Below are 20892 nucleotides of genomic sequence, written 5' to 3'. Positions count from 1 at the left end.
GCCTCCCTTTCCATGAATGAGGAAACTGAGGTTTCCTGTGGAACCAGAGTCACTCGGAGCACTTCCTGCTTGCACAGTAGGAAGGATGCGACCTTCGGTGGGAACCCATCCCCTTCGGCTGCAGAATCCACACCATTAACCCCAGTGTCATGCCGCTTCTTGCTTTCTGTCTCTTTTGTTTCCAACTTCATTGAGATGCAAAGGAAGTGAAATAAATTGCCCAAAGTAAAAATGTACAGTTTGGTCACTTTTGACCTACAGTGAAACCACTGCCACATGGAGTGACAAACACTTTCACCTCCTTAAAATTTGCCTCCCATACCTTTGTGACCCATCCCTTTTCCATCCACATGCCAGGCACCCAGTGACTGGCTTCTGTTCCTTATAGGTCAGCTTGCATTTTCTGAATTTGCGTGAGGACAGACTCACGGAGTGTGTACTGCTACTGCGTGTTGCCAGTTGCATTCACGCAGCGTGCGGGTCGTGACGTCCGTCTGTGGTCTCTGCCGCGGTTTCAGGGCCCGTTCCCTGTCCCTGCTGAGTGGCATATGCGTGTGCGTGTGCTGCAGGCTGCAGTTTTGGGGACCTGCGGGTGGACGCTTGGACGGTACAAGTAGTCTGTGTGCTCAACTGGATGTGTTTGTGTGTCTCTGGGGTGAGTACTTAGGCGTGACTAAGTTTAGTGTTGGGATCTCCCGAAAATGGATGAGATGGAGGTAGCCTGCACACCCCCTGAGCAGTGTGCGGAGGAGGAGCTCCGGGGCTCCAGAGCCTTCCTGACCTGGTAGGCATGTCACTGTATGAAGGCATATGAGGTGTGGTGTGGCACTGAGGACCAGTTGTGGTGAGCATTGTCTCGTGTTCTTGGTCATTTGTGTGGCTTCTTTTGGGACGTGTGGGTTCACATCTTTTGCCCTTTGAGAAATTGGGTTGTCTTCTCAGTTTTGGTTTGTAAGCATTCCGTATAGAACCTGGATGCAGGTTGCTTGTATGAAAGCAAGGACTCTGCTTTGCTCTTGGTTGCAGAGGGAGGCAGTGAGGTCTTTCATGACTCCACACCCCTGTGGACTGTAAGCTTTTCATAGACGTGCTTTACCAGCTCGAGGATTCCTAGTGTTTTGAGATGTTCTAGCACGTGGTTTTGAGTTTAGTCCCTTTTTTTTTCTGCCCACTAAAATGATTCTTCAGTTTTTATTCTCCTTTATGTTGTTAATAGAGCAAGTTACATAGATTTTTCCAATGTTAAACTAGTTTTTCATTCCTGGTCTAAATGCCACGTGGTCACTGTGTATTGTCATCTAAGTTGTGGACTTTACAGTTGTTGTTGTTGTTGTTGTTCTTAAAGATTTTATTTATTTGTTTGAGAGAGAGAGAGAGAGAGAAACAGCATGAGAGGGGAGAGGGTCAGAGGGAGAAGTAGGCTCCCTGCTGAGCCAGGAGCCCGACAAGGTACTCAATCCCCAGACTCCAGGATCATGACCTGAGCTGAAGGCAGTCGCTTAACCAGTGGAGCCACCCAGGCGCCCCTGGACTTCGCAGTTTTAGTATCCATTTGTTTCTTTATTTATGTAAGTTTTTATTTATCCATTTGTTTCTTTATTTATGTAAGTTTTTATTTATCCATTTGTTTATTTATTTATTTATTTATTTATCAGAGAGAGAGAGCACAAGCAGGGGGAGCTGCAGGCAGAGGGAGAAGCAGACTCCACACCGAGCAGAGAGCCCGATGCGGGACTTGATCCCAGGACCCTGAGATCATGACCCGAGCTGAAGACAGAACTTAACCAACTGAGCCACCCAGGCATCCCGGATTATTTATTTTTGATCTTCTGTTTTAAGACAAGGGTTTAAAGTCCCTTGTTTCCCTCTAAGCACTGCTCTGGCTGCATCTTGCAGACTATGGCATGTTGTCATTTAGGTCCGGGTATGTTCTGATTTTCTATGTGATTTCTTTGATCCATGAATGATTTGGAAGCATGGTGTGCACTTTCCACGCATTTGGGGTTTTCCTAGATAATCTTTCATGGCTAATTTCTTTTTTTCTTTTTTTCTTTTTTTGAATGAGAGAGAGTGCAAGGCATACATACAAGCCATACATGGTGGAGGGTGGGAGGGACAGTGGGACAGGGAGAGAGAATCTTGAGCAGGCTCCACACCCAGCGCAGAGCCTGATGGGGCTCTGGACCTCAGGACCCTGAGAGCGTGACCTGAGCCGAAACCGACTGAGACATCCAGGCACCCAGGACTAATTTCTAATTTAATTCCATTATTATCAAAGAACATGCTTTTTATGACTTTGATCGTTTTAGATTTATTGAGGCTTGTTCTGCTGCTCTGCGTATGGTCTGTCTTGGTGAGCGTAAGTGCACTTGAGAAGAAAGCGTGTTCTGCAGTTGTTGGAGATGGCGCTTCTTACGTGTCCTTTAGGTCTAGGTGTTTGGTGATGGTGTTCGGACCTTCTTTGTGTTTTCTTCTTCTCTTGTGTCCGGTTCTGTCAGTGCCTTGAAGGTGGGTGTTAATATCTCCTGTAGTTTGGGCATTGTCAGTGTCTCCCTTCAGTTCTGTTCATTTTTGCTTCATGAGTTTTGGGTCTTGTCATTATATACATAACACACTTATTAGGACTTCCAGATGAAGCGTGGCTTTTATCATTTTGAAATGCTAAAGTTTATTTCTGCTGGTGCTGTAGGTCTTGAAGTCTGTTTCTGACAGGAGATCGTCCCTGCGGCCTCCCGCACTTACTGTTTGTCTTTGTTTGCTGTCACCGGATGCGTATCTTTCTGTTCAGAGGTGTCCCCTGTGGGCAGCACATACAGAGGTCTTACTGTGCTGTCTCTTCTGTCTCTTCTGTCTCGGAGGGCTTACACCGCCAACATTTAAAGTGGTTATGTCTGTAACAAAGGTACCGTTTTGTTTTCTGCTTAACCCAGGTTTTTTCTCTCTTTTCTGGGCTTCTCTCTTTTTTGCCTTCTTTTGGATAATTTGGATATTTGGTATTCCATTTAGAGTTTTCAAAAGACTTATTTATTTTTAGTGACAGAGCGTGTATGTGCACAGGTGGGAGGGCAGAGGGAGAAGGAGAGAGTCTTCAGCAGGCCCCACACTGGGTGTGGATTCCGCAGAGGCCTGGGTCTCAGAAGCTGAGATGACAACACAAGCCGGAACTAGGAGTTGGCAGCTCATGGGCTGTGCCACACAGGTGTCTCCCCCCGCTGTATCTCTTTAAGGATTGGTTTATTTGCAGAGAGAGAGCTCCCTGCAGATGCACTGATTGACTGCCGCCCTCTCTTCGTGCCGTGTTCCGTGGTGGGTCACGGGCGGAGTTCCTCGACTCCAGCGGTGTTTTTGGCTTGAATTCTCTGTTCTGGGAACTGCACTATGCACTGCGGGGTACTTACCCACCAGACGCCGAGAGCATGCCCTGTTCTGCCGCCCAGAAGCACTGATGAACACCATGAGGGCTTGCTTGGGGGGCAGGATGGGCCCTGGCTGAGAACTGCCGTGGGGATCATACACGTGCCACCCACTTTCTGCTGAGGGTCTGCAGTGTGTCCGTCACTGCCGTCTGTCTGTACTCGGCAGCCGCGTTGGTCTGGCCCGTTCCTGCTTCCACGATGGCCCTTTAGGATAGAGCCTCACACGAGTTCGTGGGTGTCCCCGGAAAATCCCACCTACGCGGCCGCTTGGGCTTCCGCAAACTGAACAGCGTTCAAAAGTCCTTCACATTTACTCAGATATTTCTCTTTCTTTACTTCCTCCTTCATTTGTCAAGATGCATGCTTCCCTCTCGTATCCTCCCTTCTTCCTGAAGAACATCCTCCAGCATTTCCCGTAGACCAGCTCTGGGAGTGACAGACTCCTTTCCCTCTTTGGAGGGCGTCTTATTTCACCATCACGTCTATAGGATAATTTCCCTGCATATAGACACTGGAGTTGGCAGCTCTCTTTTCTGAAAGAACTTTAAAAATGTCATTCAACTTTTTTCTGGCCTCTGTGGTTTCTTTTTTTTTTCTTTTCTTTTTTTTTTTTGGCCTCTGTGGTTTCTTCTGAGAAATCTACAGTCATGGCGATCTTTTGCCTGTACATAATGGTACTTTCTCTCTAATTGCTTTCAAGTCTTTTTATTTTATTTTTTAATTTTTGATCTTAGTAAAATATGTGTAACATAAAATTTACCATCTTAAACATTTTAAATTGTTGACCAGTGTTAAGTGTGTTCACACTGTTGTCAGGTAATCTCTATAACTCTTTTTAATTTTGCAACACTGAGAGTCCTTACCCATTAAAAAACTCCCGTTTCTCCCCGTATCTGGTTCCTGACAACTACCATTCTGCCTTCTGTGCCTGTGAATTCGACAACCTTCATTTCCTCGTATAAGTGGAGTCACACAGAATCTGCCCTTTTGTGTTTGGCTTATTTCACTTCACACTCGGTCCTCAGGGTTCATCCATGTAGCAAGTGTCAGAATTTCCTCCTCCTGCCCTTGCTTTTTTTTTTTTGCTTAAGATTGATTTATTTGGCGGGGGAGGGACAGAGGAAGAGGGAGAGAGAGAAAATCAAGCAGACTCTGCACCAAGGGCAGAGCCTGGCATGGGTCCAGGTCCAGACTGGAAGCAAAATCAAGGGTCAGGCGCTGAACCGGCCGTGCCACCCACGTGCCCAGCATTGCCTTCCTGTTGAAGGCCGACTGATACGCCACCATCTGCATAAACCATGTCACATTTATCCATTCCTCCACCGGTGGGTACTTGGGTTGCTTCTACATCTTGACTGTTGTGAGAGATGCTTCTGTGACGTGCATGTGCGATATCTCTTCAGGATCCTGCTTTCAGTTTTTTGGATACATACCCAGAAGCGGAATTGCTGGGTCACATAATAATTCCATTTTTCATTTTTTGAGGAACTCTCATACTGTTTTCCTTAGGGACTATACATTTTACATTTCCACAACCAGTGTACAAGGGTTCCAGTTTCTTCACACCCTCACCAACACTTGTGATTTTCTGTTTGTCTGATAGTAGCCCTTCTAGTGGATGTGAAGTGATCAGGACTGTCTTTAGGGTTAGTTTGTAGCAGTTTGATTATTAGATGTTTAGGTGTAGATTTTCTTCTCGCTTGGAATTAATTGATCTTAAATCTAAAACTTCATGTCTGTCATCAGATCTGGAATGTTGTTGACTGTCATTTCTTTAAATATTTTTCTTTCTTGATGCCTTTATTCTGTACCTCCCCCTTTTTAAAAAAAGATTTTATTTATTTATTTGACAGACAGAGATCACAAGTAGGCAGAGAGGCAGGCAGAGAGAGGGGGGAAGCAGGCTCCCCACTGAGCAGAATGCCCGATGCGGTCCTCGATCCCAGGACCCTGAGATCATGACCTGAGCCGAACATAGAGGCTTAACCCACTGAGCCACCCAGGCGCCCAGGAAAAGTATTTTAAATATCCTACTATGACTCTGGTTTAGCTCACCTCTCTTCAAGTTTCCACAATTTTTTCTTCATTTACTTTACACAAAAGTTTTTGATTCATGAAATTAAAACACAAAGATGGCATCTTTTATCAGTAAAATCACGCTCTTTATTCATTTCAAGGACGTACCCTTAACCAGAACTTCCTGGAAATAAAAATAAAGCCCAAACCATACTTCTAAGTCATCCCTTTGTCAAAAACGAACGAAAGGACAGTCATTCTAGTTCTGTCCCAGCAGGGTGACGACCCATCCCACTTCAACTGATTATAGCTAAAAAATCTAGACAGAGCACCGAAAAACCACCACCCGGGGATTCTAAAAAGTACACAATAGTAGCTGAATTGTAGAGGGAGAACTCAAAGAAGGAATGGTCTGGTTGAGCTGCCCCATTTTTTCCCCTATGTCTTCAGCTGGGGGGTGGCCGACCGGCTTCACTTCTCAGAGTCCACTCCTTTGTGTCTCCTCTTGGTTTACAGGCTCTGGAATTGGAGATGCACTGGTGTGAGTAATTTGGTAGCAAGAAACTGCATGGTTCGCCCAAGAGCACATGCCACCTCCTGGCTCAGTGCTCTCTGCCCAGCCGGTACCCATGGCTGCTCCGTCGGAGTCTCACAATGAATTTATTTTCAACGTAGTTTGGAGATGAAAGGAGTCAAGGCAGGAGTGGGAATGCTTGGAGATCACATGAACTTTGCTGCATTTGAAATTTAGAGGGCTCCCAGGAAATCTCTGCTCATCATGGTTTTTAAGAAAATTATTTAGGTTTTGGGGCACCTGGGTGGCTCAGTGGGTTGAGCCTCTGCCTTCAGCTCAGGTCATGATCTCAGGGTCCTGGGATCGAGCCCTGCATCGGGCTCTCTGCTGGGCAGGGAACCTGCTTCCCTCTCTCTCTGCCTGCCTCTCTGCCTACTTGTGATCTCTGTCAAATAAATAAATAAAATCTTAAAAAGAAAATTATTTAGGTTTTGGTTTATCCGTTGTCAAGTTTATTGATTTGGATAATTGAGGGAGGATTATTAAAGGAAAACCACCAGATTTTAAAACAGAATCAGTGTTGCCTGGGTAGCTCATTTGGTTAAGCATCTGACTCTTAATTTCAGTTCAAGTCATGATCCCGGGGTCTTGGGATCAAGCCCTACATCAGGCTCCATGCTGGGTTGAAGCCTGCTTCACAGTCTCTTGTTTCCTTCTCCCTCTATCCCTCCTCCTCTTAAAAAAAAAAAAAATTATAAAACAGGGAAATAGAAAATAAGCCCAAAGAAAAATTAGTTATAGATCCTAGCAGGGTTAATATTTTAGAATATACGTCTTTCCAGTGTCTAAACAGACAGATAGGTCACTTGTCTGGCTCCTTCGGTGGAGCTTGTGGTTCTTGGCCTTGGATTCGTGACTTTGAGCCCCACGTTGAATGTAGAGATTACTGGGGAAAAAAGCAAGCAAATTAGACTGATGGTCTGTTTTTGGCCTTACCACCCTGAAAGTTCTCAGTGTTGTCTGATCTTAGAAGCTAAACGAGGTTGGACCTGGTTACTGTTTGGATGGGAGACAGACACCGAGCTCTGTCTGTGCGTGTGTGTGTGTACACACATGTGAGTACACACACACATCTCAAAAAAATGAGATAATTAAAACATGCATTTTTAGCCTTTTTTTAAAACCTGCTATATAGTTTGTATCTTTTTAGATTGATTATTCAGATCTAAGTAATTTTAATTGATGCAGAATTTTCCAGTGTGAGTATATACTATATTATTAGCTTACCAGTATTGGACTTAAGATTTCTGTTCCAGTTTTTGTTGCTAAAAACAATGCTGTCTGTATGGTGACTAACATAACACGATAAAAACAAAAACAAAAAAGCAATACTCTTGACTGTCTGAGTATATATATTTCTCTGTACTTGCTCCATTATTAGGCTGATACTCTACACGTGTAATTGCTGTGTAAGAGGTTACGTACTTTTTAGGAATCTTTGAGAGACAAAAAATTGTCTTCTAGTTTTGTGTTTGTAGTTACTGGTAAGGTTTACTAAACATTTTTAGTTATCTTTGTGAATTACCATTCGTATCTGTTGCCCATTTTCCCATTAGTTGTCCATGTTTTAATGCTTATTTGTAAGTTCTTTTCACTGGAATATAAACTCATCATATATTCAAAATATTTTCACCCAATTTATTGGATTTACCTTTTTTTTTCTTTTTTTTTTAAGAGAGAGGTGGGTAGGAAAGGGGATGGGGAGAGGGAAAAAGAGAATCTTAAGCAGGCTCCACACCAGCGTGGGCTCGCTTGCATGACCCTGGGATCCTGACCTGAGCTGGACTCCTGAGCTGGACTCTGGAACCGGATGCGGAACCACCTGAGCCCCTGGCCCCGCTGGACTTGCTTCCAAGTTCAGTGTCTGCACTTACGGAGTCTGTGAAGCTTGGTCTGGGTCAGACGCCCCCAGGGTGCTTCGCTGCTGTTCCTGGTGCCACATGGTGCTGTTGCCAGACCGGGTGCCTTGTTCTCAGCGTCTCTCTTTCCCCACCAGATGCCGACCCTGAGGTGACGAGGGCAATGCTGCGCTGGGTGTACACGGACGAGCTGGAGTTCCGGGAAGACGACGCGTTCCTGACGGAGCTCATGAAGCTGGCGAACCGGTTTCAGCTGCAGCTCCTCAGGGAGAGGCAAGTCGCGGTGGTCCCCAGAGCCCCTCCGGCCTGTGGCTGGGCTGGGACCGAGCCGAATGCTGCTGCCGAGGGACGGGACTCTGCAGTGGCGGGGACGGGGTTTTCCCTCCCTTGCTTGGTGTGATTTGGCCAGAGCTTTTCGGTATTCTCTTTCCTTTCACTGATATTTTTTAAAACCTGGGATTACGTGTTTGTGAGCTGGTAAATGAGTATGAGCCACTTCGGATGATGTGCCCAGACCCCAGCTTTCCCTCCAGTGCCACTTCCTGGGACAGTCGTCCTGCTTTGTGGCATGATACACGTCCTTGGGGAAGTCCTCGTTCAGATTCTTCTCGTTAGAAGCTTGTTTGTGCGGCTCGCAGACAGCATTCCTGAGTTCTTCCTTCATTGGTTACTGGTTTCTGTGTCCTCATGGAGGCAGCCTGCTGGGTTTTGTTAATACTTAGTTTTCTCTGTTGTTCCCCCTGTCGGCCGTCCAGAGCAACAAAAAGCATAGTGTGGGGTGCGGCTGCGGGTGTCTTTCACGTCACTTGCTGATCTCTTGTATCCCCTTGGGTGCTGCAGGAGTAGCTCGTCTCGTGGGTGAGTGAAGGGGGGTTTCAGTCCCTGCTGTGTTGCCCTGGGAGGGCCTGGAGCTGCTCCCTGTCTCCACAGAGGGGCCGGCATCTGCCGGCCCCCACCCCGTGAATGCGTGTGCAGGCTCCTCCCCCAGCACTGTGATGGAGGTCAACCCCAGTGCATTTTGATATCTAAATCCAATATAACAAAAACCCCAAACAGGTCTGCGATAGGTAGGCACATACTGTATTCTGTTAGCAAAGCTAACTTGACCGTGGAGGCCTTTGATTTGGGTGAGTGAGTGAACTATCTGGGTGAGTTAAGAATGATTTTAATTAGATTGAATATGATTTGTGTCTTTTCTTTTCCCAATTTCCTGAGCTTTTTTCCATTGACCTTGTTGAACTTGCTTGTAAATTAAATTGCTTTGATAAAAATGCCCTGGGGTTGGAGTGGTTTAGGTAATTGTAATCTGTGTAATAGATTTAATTAACATGTTTATTGACTGATTAGGCTTCTTAACCATTAGCATTATCAGATGCTCCATTTTGTGCTGTTGGGTGGGGGCATTAAGTTGTTACCTGTCCTGGTGGGGCTGGAGGGCACCCAGGAGTGGGGGTTTGGGGGGGGTGGTGGGCCGATGACAGGTCTCGGGGCGCCCACTGCTGCGGGGCAGGAGGGTGTAGTGTGTGCGCATCCGAGACAGCTTAGGGCTCTGTCCGTGGGAATTGTTGATCCTGTGGGTATGTTGGGATCTCAGAGGTTTGGGAATGCTTCACCAGTTTGATGAAAAGGAAGTTTTTGGGAAGTATTATCAGAAAGATACTTTTTAAAAAGGAGAACTAATAGTAAATGCTAAAAATTGACAGTTACGATAATAGTTGTTTTCCTGCTTATAAAATACAAGCTCAGTGTATGGCAGTTGGAAAACATTGAATAACATAGAGAAAAAACCCTAAGTCACCTGTAATTCAACCAGATAATGTTTTGTTGTTTCTCCTATCGGTACTCCTATTCTTGCACATGGGAGTGATACTGAAACTAGATAGAGTTCATGAGATGCTTAATTCTTGCTTGATTTTGTACTTTTTTTTTTTTTTAAGATTTTATTTATTTATTTGAGAGAGAGATCACATGTAGGCAGAGAAGCAGGCAGAGGCAGAGGGGGAAGCAGGCTCCCCACTGAGCAGAGAGCCCTATGCGGGGCTCAATCCCAGGACCCTGAGACCATGACCTGAGCCGAAGGCAGAGGCTTTACCCACTGAGCCACCCAGGTACCCCTTGATTTTGTACTTTGAAAACTGTTTTTGTATATCTATATCATTTTAGTGTTTTAAAATTAAAAACATGTATTCACAACAGAATTCCTTCAGAGGAAAGTTAGTCTGTCCTGCTACTGTTGAAAGAGATGACAAGAACTAAGAATCTGAATTTTTAAATAAGATATCGTGGTCTTCCATGTAACCGTAATGTGAGTGTACATTGATGTTGTGTAAACCACGTCGGTTACTAGTTACGCGCTTGCGGGAGAATGAATGGCACCTGGGGGCCCCAGAGTGAGGTGAAAGTGAAGTGTCTGCCGCTGATAACGAAACACCTGTCTTCAGGAAACACATTCCAGTATCTTGATATGTGTGTCTTCGGCAGCAGAAAGGAGAAGGGGATTTGTCTGTACAAGTGCTGTGCAAGAGGCTCTGCAGACACGGGTCAGTGGTCCCTGGGGTGGGATGGTGGGACGGACGCACCCGGGTGTCGGCGCTGCACATTTGAGAAGTGTCACCGCACCGGCAGAGGACCTCTGTCCCTGGATGCTCTGGTCTCATAGCTGGTCACAGTCACTTGGTGGACCACGACTCAGAAGTAAGTCCTGGTGTTCGTAACAGTTACTTTCTGAGGTGCCCTTTGATTGACAAGTGCCCTGTGGGTGGCGCTTTTTTACACCACGGCACCTGCACTGCTCAGAAACAAAGAACCCAGGCATCCCTCTTGGAATGCAGTTAGTGTCCGCCCTGAGTGCTGGATGGAGTAAGGTCGGCAAGATTGTCCCCCGGAGCTGTGCTCATTCTTCTCAGGGCCTTGTTAAAATGGCTCCATCCTTCCCCATCTCTCTCCCTCACTCGTGACCTTTCTCCACCTCTGTGAGCTGCACCTCACCTGCTCAGACGGAGACTTATCTGCCGGCTCGCACGTGTTCTCACTGTAGTACGAAGCCAGCCCGTGTGATAAACACAGCTCTGCCTTGAGAAGGCCCCCTCCCCGACAGGCACACCAGCCACGCATGCGTGCTGTGTAGGGCTCTTAGCTCCCTTTGTCTTGAAAAATGCGTGGAGATCCTCTATTACTGTGCGTAGCAGGAGGCAAGAGGCATGGGGGTTCCGTGGACCTCCATCCAGGTCTTTCTTCCTGCACAGTGCTGTGCTCTCAGTGCCATTCTGCCCCCGTGAACAGAAGAGGGTTTCTGTGGGAGCTGCAGGACAGACGAAGCCACGGTAGGCCGCCAGGCCTCTGTGATGCCCTTGGAGAGCACCACTTCTACGCAGATGTGTAGGCAACAGGTGGAATGATGGTGCCGCTGGCCTCCTTCCCCCCAAGTCCCAGTCCTGCAGAGGCTCCCTGCAGCCTCCTGGAGTTTGGAGTCGGCTTCCCAGTGCAGCATCTCCTGGGCCAGGGGCTGTGTCAGCTTTGTGCCAACAGGGGCCTGCCGGCCTGGGTAACATACTGGATGCTTTTTTATTAGTGGATGTGAGAGCGTCGTGGTGGTGGTTCTTGGTAGCAGGCTGTTTGGACGTCTGTGCAGCCAGTTTTTCTGTCTGGTGTATTCTGTAAATCAAGTGAAGGATGTATGTGTTATACACGGTGGGCGTACTGCATGTACCATAGTCGCACTACAGGTGTAGTGGGGGTGCACTGTGTGTGTCCTACGGGTGTAGTGTGTGTATACTACAGGCATAGTGTGTGTACTGTGGGCTTAGTGTGTGTGTACTGCGGGCATAGTGTGTGTGTACTGCAGGTGTAGTGTGTATACTGCAGGAATAGTGTGTGTGTACTGCAGGTGTAGTGTGTGTGTACTGTAGGCATAGTGTGTGTGTACTGCGGGCATAGTGTGTGTACTGCAGGTGTAGTGTGTGTGTACTGGGTGTATACTGTGGGTTCACTGTGTGTCCTGTGTGTACACTGGATGTAGTGTGTGTATACTGTGGGTGTAGTGTGTGTGCTACGGGCATCGTGTATGTGCTGTGGGTGTAGTGTGTGTATACTGGGTGTGTACTGTGAGTTCACTGTGTACTGCGTGTATCCTGCGGGTGCACCGCAGGTTCACTCTGGGTGTAATGGGTGAAACTTTGTTGTCTCTCCACATTCTCTTGTGGGTGTTTACAAGTCAGCTTTATCGAGTGATAATTCCCATACCATACAGTTCGCCGTGGGAGGACTTTTCCGGGATGTGGATTTACTGAGGCGTGCGTAGAGCCTCCTCTTGGAAGCTCCTTTGAAGCCTTGTGGGTGGAAACTGCACACATGTCCTATACAGTACATATATATTTTTTAAAGATTTTATTTATTTATTTGACAGAGAGAAATCACAACTAGTCAGAGAGACAGGCAGAGAGAGAGAGAGGAGGAAGCAGGCTCCCTGCTGAGCAGAGAGCCCCATGCGGGACTCGATCCCAGGACCCTGAGATCATGACCTGAGCCTAAGGCAGCGGCTTAACCCACTGAGCCACCCAGGCGCCCTGTACAGTACATATTAAAGGAGTGAATTTGACCCATAATGTGTTTGGTCTTGTAGGTGCATGTGTGTGATTAATGGGGTTCGTGGAATTGAAAGACCCGCGGATCCCCTTACCCAAGAATCCAACACTGCCACTGGATGCAATCAGCAAGAGGTTCTTTATTGTTACGCAGGCGCCTGCGGGTGGTCAGCGCGCGCCTGCGGGTGGTCAGCAGCTCCTGCTAGCTGAGCACCCCGGGCTGGGGTGGTGCCGGGTTTTTATAGACAGGTACAAACAAGTTTTGGGTGGGGCGCAACTGATTGGTTGACAGTTTGAACTTTTGAAAAAGGCATATGTGGAGTTTGCTGATTGGCTTTGGGGACCCGCTCGCGCGGAAGAGAGAGGCGGGAAGGGGGAACAAGCTGATTGGTTCTGAGGGCCCGTGCGCGGGAGGAGAGAGGCAGGGAGGGGGAACAAGAAGGGGGAAGGTAGGAATGCCATCATGGCGTCTTCTATTATTTCTATAAGCCAAGCAGTTACAGAAGGGCAAAAGAGCAATTAGTCACGCAATTAATAACCTAATCTACGCCTAAAAGCCAGCGGTTCACAGAAAAGCAAACAAGCGGTTAGTTATCCTATCTATCTTCCAGGGGAGGGGACTTTCCAGGGCAGGGGTCTTTCAGAATCACATGTAAGTCAGTTGGGTTTATGTTTCACTTATCTATTTAGAGGTGATTTTGATTCTGACCAGAGTGGTCTGTGTGGTATGATGCTAGTCTTGTACTTTTAAATACGGTAGCTCAGCCGTGAATTCACCCTGATTCCCCTGCCTGCTCACACGTCAGCGTCGCTAGGTTAGACCACCAGTACTCCGCTCATGGCCTTGGTTTGCTCACTGATGAATCTGTTCGTCCTGAAGACACCGCTCACCATTAATTTCTCTCGCAGATGTGAGAAGAGCGTCATGTCTCTGGTGAACGTCAGGAACTGTATCCGCTTCTATCAGACGGCGGAGGAGCTGGGCGCCGGCACGCTGATGAACTATTGTGCGGAAATTATCGCCAGCCACTGGGTGAGTGCGAGGTGGAGGGCTGTGAGCACAGCACACATGTGGCAAGCCGGAGACCTGGGCTCGGGCCTGCTTCTGCGAACGTTCCTCTCTGCCTCCTGCTTGCGTAAGATGACCAGAGAGATTCTTCTGGGCTCTGACGTCTCCTGATAGCAGAGCAGAGAGGCAGGAGGTAATTCAGGTTAAGAAACAGGCTTGGAACGAAAGGACCCCGCCTGCGTCCTCTGTCTGCAGAAGCTGCCCACAGGCCTTGGGCGCTTGGCAGTGCTGTTTCCAGGCGGCTGCGGCTCTGCAGCGTGGGGGGAGTGTCCTTAAGTTTCGATTTGCCCTGCTCAGAAGTGTTCGTCATAGAGAACGGTTTTGGCATTTCTTTGTTGTGTTCTTTGCTTTTTTTTTTTTTTTTTAAAGATCTTATTTATTTATTTGACAGACAGAGATCACAAGTAGGCAGAGAAGCAGGCAGAGAGAGAGAGGAAGCAGGCTCCCTGTGGAGCAGAGAGCCCGATGTGGGGCTTGATCCCAGAACCCCGGGATCATGACCTGAGCCGAAGGCAGAGGCTTTAACCCACTGAGCCACTCAGGTGCCCCTGTTCTTTGCATTTTTAAAAGAATCACACCTAGGGCTCTGTTTTATGAGCTAGTTTCTGCACATGGTTCTGTGCTTAACAGTATTGTGAGGAAAGGTGTCTAAAATAATAGGGTTGTGAAGAATTGAGACAGGAATGGTGGTCTTTCTGCTACGATAAATAAAAATTTAGAGGTTTGCGGTAGTGGAGACTGCCTGTGATCAGCGGGGACTCCTCTCTGGAAATTCTGATGAACTCTGAGCTCTCATCTTTGTAGGGGTACAGACGGCATTCCCCCTGGAGGGCTCCTGGCAGCATCCTGGGTTGGGGTCAGGGTTGCTGTCCTGTGTCTGGAAGGCATGGTGGGGTGCAATGGATGGTTCTGGCCCTGGGTCCTGGCTTGGACACTTACTCCCTGTGCGAACCAGAGCAGGAGTTCCTGAGCCCCTTCGTGCTGTCCGTCCTTCTGTGTCATCCAAAGAGGGGGAATGCTACACTCTCTTTAAAGAAGGGACAGACACCTTCCGAGGGCTTCTTCATGAATGTCTGTTGTCGCTTCTGCTGATGTGTCGGGTCTGCTCTGCTTTCAACTGTCCTGCCCTCAGGATGACCTGCGGAAGGAGGACTTCAGTAGCATGGGCGCCCAGCTGCTGTACAAGATGATCAAGTCCAAGACCGAGTACCCGTTGCACAAGGCAATCAGAGTAGAGAGAGAGGATGTGGTCTTCCTGTATCTGATCGAGATGGACTCACAGGTACTGACGTGCTTTTGCCCAAACAAACCTGCTTGTTTTTCTCTAAAATGTCCCTCACTCCTTCAGGCCGTCACTGGCATGGTCTCTCATGTACCTGTGTCTGTGCCATCTGAGCTTTTCCTCTGGTGCTCCTGAAAACCCTTTCGGCCTTGGCCTTTTGGCCGTTTCCAATGCGGCTTCCACATGTGTAGGTCATTGCTGGAGCAGTACCTGACTTCCAGGTGCCAAAACCTGCTTCAGTTTTCTTTTGCTGCTGTAAGAAATTGCCACAAACCTAGGGGCTGAAATCAGCGTGGACAGGTCATCTTGAAGCGTTTTTGGTTGGGAGTCCAGGGCGGGCCCATGTACGTTTGGGGAGGCGGCAGGGCGGGGTCCTTCCTGGAGGCTGGCGGAGAGAATCCCTTTCCCGATTGTTTGGCATGGTGGCAGAGTTTACTTCCTTGTGGTTACAGGACAAGTGTCCCCATTTTCTTGCTGGTTCTCAGCAAGGGGCTCTTCTGGATCTCCGGAAGCCACTACATTGCTCCCTCTTCTGGCCGGGACGGTGTGTCAAGTCCTCGCATCCCATCTTTCTGACCTGCTCTTCTGCTTCCCTCTGTCCCTTCTCAGGACACGTGTGACCAGCTGGGTCCCTCCTGGGTAACCCAAAATGCATTCCCTCAAGGTCCTTAACCTTAATGACATCTGCAAAGTCTCTTTTGTTGGGGATTGTGGTACAGCTCCAGGGACTAGGACAGCCACATCTTCAGGGGCTATCACTCTGCTGACCGCAGTGCCCAGTGAAGAAGTACATTGCTTCTGACAGAGGGGAGCACAGCATGCTTTGTCCTGGGTGTCTGGCGCCCAGGGAGTCATCCTGCTCTGTGGGGAATTTGATACTAAGCCATAGTCTCTTATGAAAATGTTAGCTGTTCGCCGTTGGGCTGTGACCCTCTGCCCTGGCCTTTGTGCTCCCACAGCAGTGTCTCCATTTCCATTTTGGTCCCGTACTGTCTTCCGCTGTGTTTGTGTCTGCTCTGGGATCCCTGCTAATTCTTTGTTCCCTGGGAGGCTTGTGCCCCAAGGAGGCCTGAGAAAAGTTCGTGAATTTATTGGGACTTGGAGTGTTAGAGCACTAAATTCAGTATTTATATAAAAAGATGGTATGTTAGAGTCCAATTGGGAGAGATTGAAATCAGCTGTATTCACTACTGACTGGGTGCTAATTTACAAATTTGTGTGTGCAGCTCCCTGGAAAGCTGAACGAAGTGGACCATAATGGAGACCTGGCTCTGGATCTCGCCCTGTCACGACGACTGGAGAGTATCGCCACCACGCTGGTTAGCCACAAGGCTGACGTGGACATGCTCGACAGGAACGGCTGGAGCTTGTTGCATAAAGGAATCCAGAGGGGTAGGAAGAAGCGGTATACCTTGTCTTCTTCTCTGCAAGCAATTTTACTTTCATCTGGGTAATTCTCGAAGATTCTATGACCCCGTGGCACACATTTTGAAAAGCCTTTTCCGGCTGCACATGATGAGAATCTGTGATTGGTGGGTAGGAGGACCTGGGGCCTGCGCCGTGTTCTTAGGCTCTTGTGGGGTCAGCAGTGCCCCCGGAGGAAGGGCCAGGGAAAGGGCACCTCCAGAAGGACCTTGAAGCTGTATGCCATGGATGTGCATCACTCTCTCGAGGACTTGTGGCAGGAGGACTTTACTTGTATCAGGGACTGTGAGAGGGAAAGGATCAAAACCACGCATGTCTAGACACACTCTTGGCTTCAGAATGTTCAGTTGGACGGGTTAGGCTTCTGTCCTGGCAGAGTGATGCAGCTTCATTTGTTCTTGGAAGGTTCTGGAATTGTAGCTGTATTGAGAGTATGTTGTTCATCGTGGGAAGAATATGGAAGTGATAGAATTAAGGTCAAAACATTTTAATCTTAATGCTACAAGGGAAAAAAGTACTAGTCTTTTTTGTTTTATTTTTCCCATTTTCCCACGGCCTTACTGATTTTTAAGTCCCAGACGGGTCCTGCTTGCGTCCACTTCACAGTAGTCGTATCTGACAGGGTGAGACGCGGTCTGGAGGCAGCGTTCCAGCACGGAGTGACAGCTCTCCCGACTGCCAGAAGCTTCGACTTGTAGATGACCTGATTGAAGTACTTGGCCACAGCCACTCTTCTGTTTACGTGTGGACGGCAGAGACAGAACGCACTGATCTCCGCACGTCCGAGCCCTGTGCATTCCCCTCTGCGGTCATGCGACCATCATGACTGCGCTCTGGTACCATGCTCTTTTTGTGCCGTTACACCATCGTTCGTTCTTACATTTGCTGTTGCCATTCATACACATGTTCTGTTGCTCACAAGTTGCTCCTGGGTGATGGAATGTAGTCACTTCAAATATGGGCCTGTGGCAGCTGTGGCTTTGCTCTTTTTGGGCAAAGGTTTTAGTAAAAATATCCTTCAGAGCCATGTGTCAGTGTTCAGCTTGTTGGCTGGCGGAGAGGAAAATGTTGCTCATCAGCGGGAAGGAGCTCCTCGGAGAGGATGTCAGCGCCGAGAGCAGACGTGTTTCCCGGGTGGCGCTCCGCACAGTGTGCAGCCGTTGGGCACTTGGCGCACCGGGTGTGTGTGCAGTGGGGAAGGTTCCCACCACATGGGGAATTATTTTTCCCATACTGTGTGGTGTCTGAGATGTTTGTTTTGGAAACAAATACACTTGTTACTAAAAAAAAAAATCCCAGAATTCTATTTCTTTTCTCTTAGGGAGTTAAATTCTTATGTGTGTTGAAAAAGCATCTTGGGCGAGTTATTAAATATTTTGGTGATTGCTTAGTTACGAGAGTTGCCAAGAACTGGTGATGCCTTTCTGATGCTTGTTTTCAGGCGCCTTAATCTTCCTCTCTGAATTGGTCCGTTGCCTGAGAGCCTGTGTGCGCCAGCGTGGCCTGCATCGTCCTGATGCTGTCAGCCTGGAGAGCGGGGCTTGGTGTGGCGGGCCGAATGCTGGCGCTGGAGTTTGGGTGTGCTGGGGTTCGGATCCGGACTCGTGTGCCTGCTCGGGGACCTCCGGCCCGTCACTCAGTCGCCACTGGGTCTCTTGTGGAGAGTGGGGATCCTTGTCGTTTTCTAGTGTCGGCAGCCCGTGCGGCACGGTGACTGCCAGGTGGTGGGCGCAGCCCCTGGCTGCTGAGCCACCATCAGCTTCAGTCCCCATAGGGCTCTTTCCCTCTTCCTTCTGTAGCCTGCGCCGTCAGGCTGTGGACCTTCCAAAACGACTTCATTGAGTAATGTACTTCATTTTACCTGTTGGCCTTACTCGAAGTTCATTGCCATTTGAACAAAGATCTCTGTTTTGAGAGATGTGGGCTTGCTTCTGGGTGCCCACCGGAATCTGTGCCGGTCAGTTCCGTGAAGAATGACACGGGCAGCCGGTGTCTGTGGGCGAGTCCGTGGGAGGCAGACAGGTGGCCTCAGGCAAGAAGGTGACTCTTCGCTGTTCAGGTGCAGCTGGCACACAGCGGTGACCTCGTAGTAATCGGCGCCATAGTTCTGCTCGCTGCTCGCGGTCCATTCACAGATGGCGCCACCGCCTGGGGCCACACGGGGCTGGCTGCGTTCGTGGCGAAGTCACTGGTTCCCTGAACACAGCCCTGCTCCGGAAGCTGCACAAAAGAGCTTTGTGTGGAGTTTAGGTTTGATGTTGCTGCTGTTAGGGATATGCTGATGTGGACAAGCCATGTTGGTGAGGCCTCGTGCACCTGCTGTGCTGCTGGATGAGGACGAGGGAGTGACCGACTTCCAAGTACCAGATAGTCTCGCTGTGATTGTTGCTGGTTTTTTCTTTTCTTTTTTTTTTGGTTTTTCTTTTTTTTAAGATTGTATTTACTTATTTGACAGAGAGCGTGTGAGCGAGAGGGAGCATAAGCAGGGGAGTGGGAGAGGGAGAAGCAGGCTCCGCCGAGCAGGGAGCCTGACGCAGAGCTCTATCCCAGGACTTGGGGCCATGTCCTGAGCCCAAGGCAGACGCTTAACGACTAAGCCCCCTAGGCCTCCCCTATTGTAATTGTTTTTGGTGGAAATCTCTGTAAGATGTGTTAGAAGTTTTCTTCCTGACAGAAACTTTATAAATGGTGTTTTTGGTATTTTCCATTCTCTCCCTTTGCTCTGCTCTTTGATGGCCATCGTCTTTTCCCTCTAGACTGTGCACCCACGGGCTTTCCTTTAGTGGAAAACGTCCCCAGTTTTCAGTGTCCAGGAACTCCTCGATAGCTTCTTGTGTGGGGTGCATGCGTTTATGTGCATATGTGTATATAAGTAAGAAAAAAGTCTTTGGCTCTTGATAATCAAGTAAGTCTAATCTAAAAGCCGAAGGCAGTCGTCCAACCAACTGAGCCACCCAGGCGTCCCAAATAAAATCTTTTTAAAAAATGAGCACGGGAATACAGATAACACTTGAGAATTTTGCCACTCTTGAAACCTTAAGCCTTATTCTACACATTGAGACTACAGAGTATAGTTGAAAATTAATGATATTGCAAGATATAGAAGAAAACTTGGCACAAGTGACTTTGAAAAGAGAAAATTGTCATCTGGAGTTTGGGATTCAAAGGAGTGTACGTCTATCTCCAGCACTCACAGAATCGGACACAGAAGAGCATGTCTGGATGCAGAGACGAAAACAGATAGGCCGTGCAACGGACACCGGCGTCTGTGATGTGTGTAGCCCAGTGGTTCTGCAGCGTCTTCAGCCGTGGGCGTCCACCCCCAGACTCCGCACGTGTGGAGTAGGAAGTCCACTGTCACGGCGGGTGCTCTGCATTCGGGGGCGCTGCCCACTGAAGAAGGGTGTGATTTTCAGGAAATTTATCCTGTAGACCTAGGTGAAGTGGGGACAGAATCCACAGAAAGTGTCCCTGAATCCCGCTGGGACGACTTAGCCAAGTCCTGAGTCACATCCACCAATTACACCTCGTTCGGCAGGGGAAGGAGGCAGGGGAAGGATGTTTGCTCTGGAGGGACATCCCTGTAGTGAGCTCCTCCGTGCCCCCTGGAGGTTCCCTCCCACTGGGCAGAGTGCCTCGAAGCCAGCGCCCTGCCTTTGTAACTGGGTGGCTTCTTTGTTCACAGTTCAGTAGCTTAGGGTGCTTTACTGCCCTGGCCTTTTTGTCTTTCCTTTTCTTTCTTTAGTATTTTATTTATTTATTTATTTGAGTGAGAGTGAGAAGCACAGGTGGGGCGGGGCAGGGGGTGGCTAGAGGGAGAGGCTGAATCTGCGCTGAGTGGGGAGCCCCATGCACTGTGTCTAGTGAGTGCTTTTTGCTTGCTTTGAGTTGTAAATGGAACCAAATCCAAGGAAGATTGAATTGTAAGTGATTTTAGAGCAAATTTAATTGCTCAGTCCCTGTCAACCTCCAGGTTAACTTGACAGGCGTACTTTAACTGCTTTTCCACAAATATTTTTGACTTGAAGTCGTCAGATTGCTTGGTTCCAAGGTTAGCCGCGCATTTGCAGAACTATATACCTTTAGTACCGTCATGCAGACTTAATTCTTGGTAGTCTCCGTGTTTCCTCGTACAGAGCACCGTGAATAGACAGCAGTTTAAGCTGCCAGAGTTACTGGATCTTATGTCCGTTACTCTGAATTAGTTTGGTATCTGTACATGGTCCCAGGCAGACTCTTGCACCTGCAAATGCTCCAAGACTTAGGGAAGTGGAGGGGACTGAGGAGGAAGCTTTGTTTTGACAGCCACTTAGTTTACTTTGTGGAGTATTTGTAGAGCGATGTGTACAGAGTCTTGGTTCAGATGCTCAGATGGAAACTTCTTGTCGAGACTGTCATGTCCATGCATAGTAGGTGGCGAACATGTCAGGGCCATCCTCCGGTCAGGAACCTGGGTGTGAGTGCAACAGATTGGTGGTAGGAGTGGACCGTGGTCAGGAAATGAGAGGGGCATGGATTGTGCTGGGGAGGAATCTTGAAGCTATCCTTGAGAGCTGATGGCAAGGGAGGTCTGTCAGCACAGAAGCCTGCTGTGCTTGGGTAGTGCCCTGGAGGCGAGGGGCAGGGCAGAGGACAGCAGTGAATCAGAATTGAATGAAGCCTTTGGAG

At 48.5% G+C, this 20892-nt stretch overlaps 1 protein-coding gene across 2 annotated transcripts in view; it reads left to right on the top strand.

Annotated features, from left to right (window-relative positions):
• The window catches only part of ANKFY1 (ankyrin repeat and FYVE domain containing 1), a 73231-nt gene that overhangs the window by 25817 nt on the left and 26522 nt on the right, over nucleotides 1–20892 (top strand). For both annotated transcript variants that reach the window (XM_082707756.1, XM_082707757.1), the window contains 4 exons: nucleotides 8003–8138; nucleotides 13358–13481; nucleotides 14650–14799; nucleotides 16026–16191. In XM_082707756.1, the coding sequence (XP_082563882.1) occupies nucleotides 8003–8138; nucleotides 13358–13481; nucleotides 14650–14799; nucleotides 16026–16191 (576 nt within the window). The remainder of the gene's footprint in view (nucleotides 1–8002; nucleotides 8139–13357; nucleotides 13482–14649; nucleotides 14800–16025; nucleotides 16192–20892) is intronic.

Source organism: Mustela nivalis, assembly GCF_964662115.1.
Source record: "Mustela nivalis genome assembly, chromosome: 17".
NCBI lineage: Eukaryota > Metazoa > Chordata > Mammalia > Carnivora > Mustelidae > Mustela > Mustela nivalis.
This window is presented reverse-complemented; position numbering and strand designations above follow the sequence as displayed.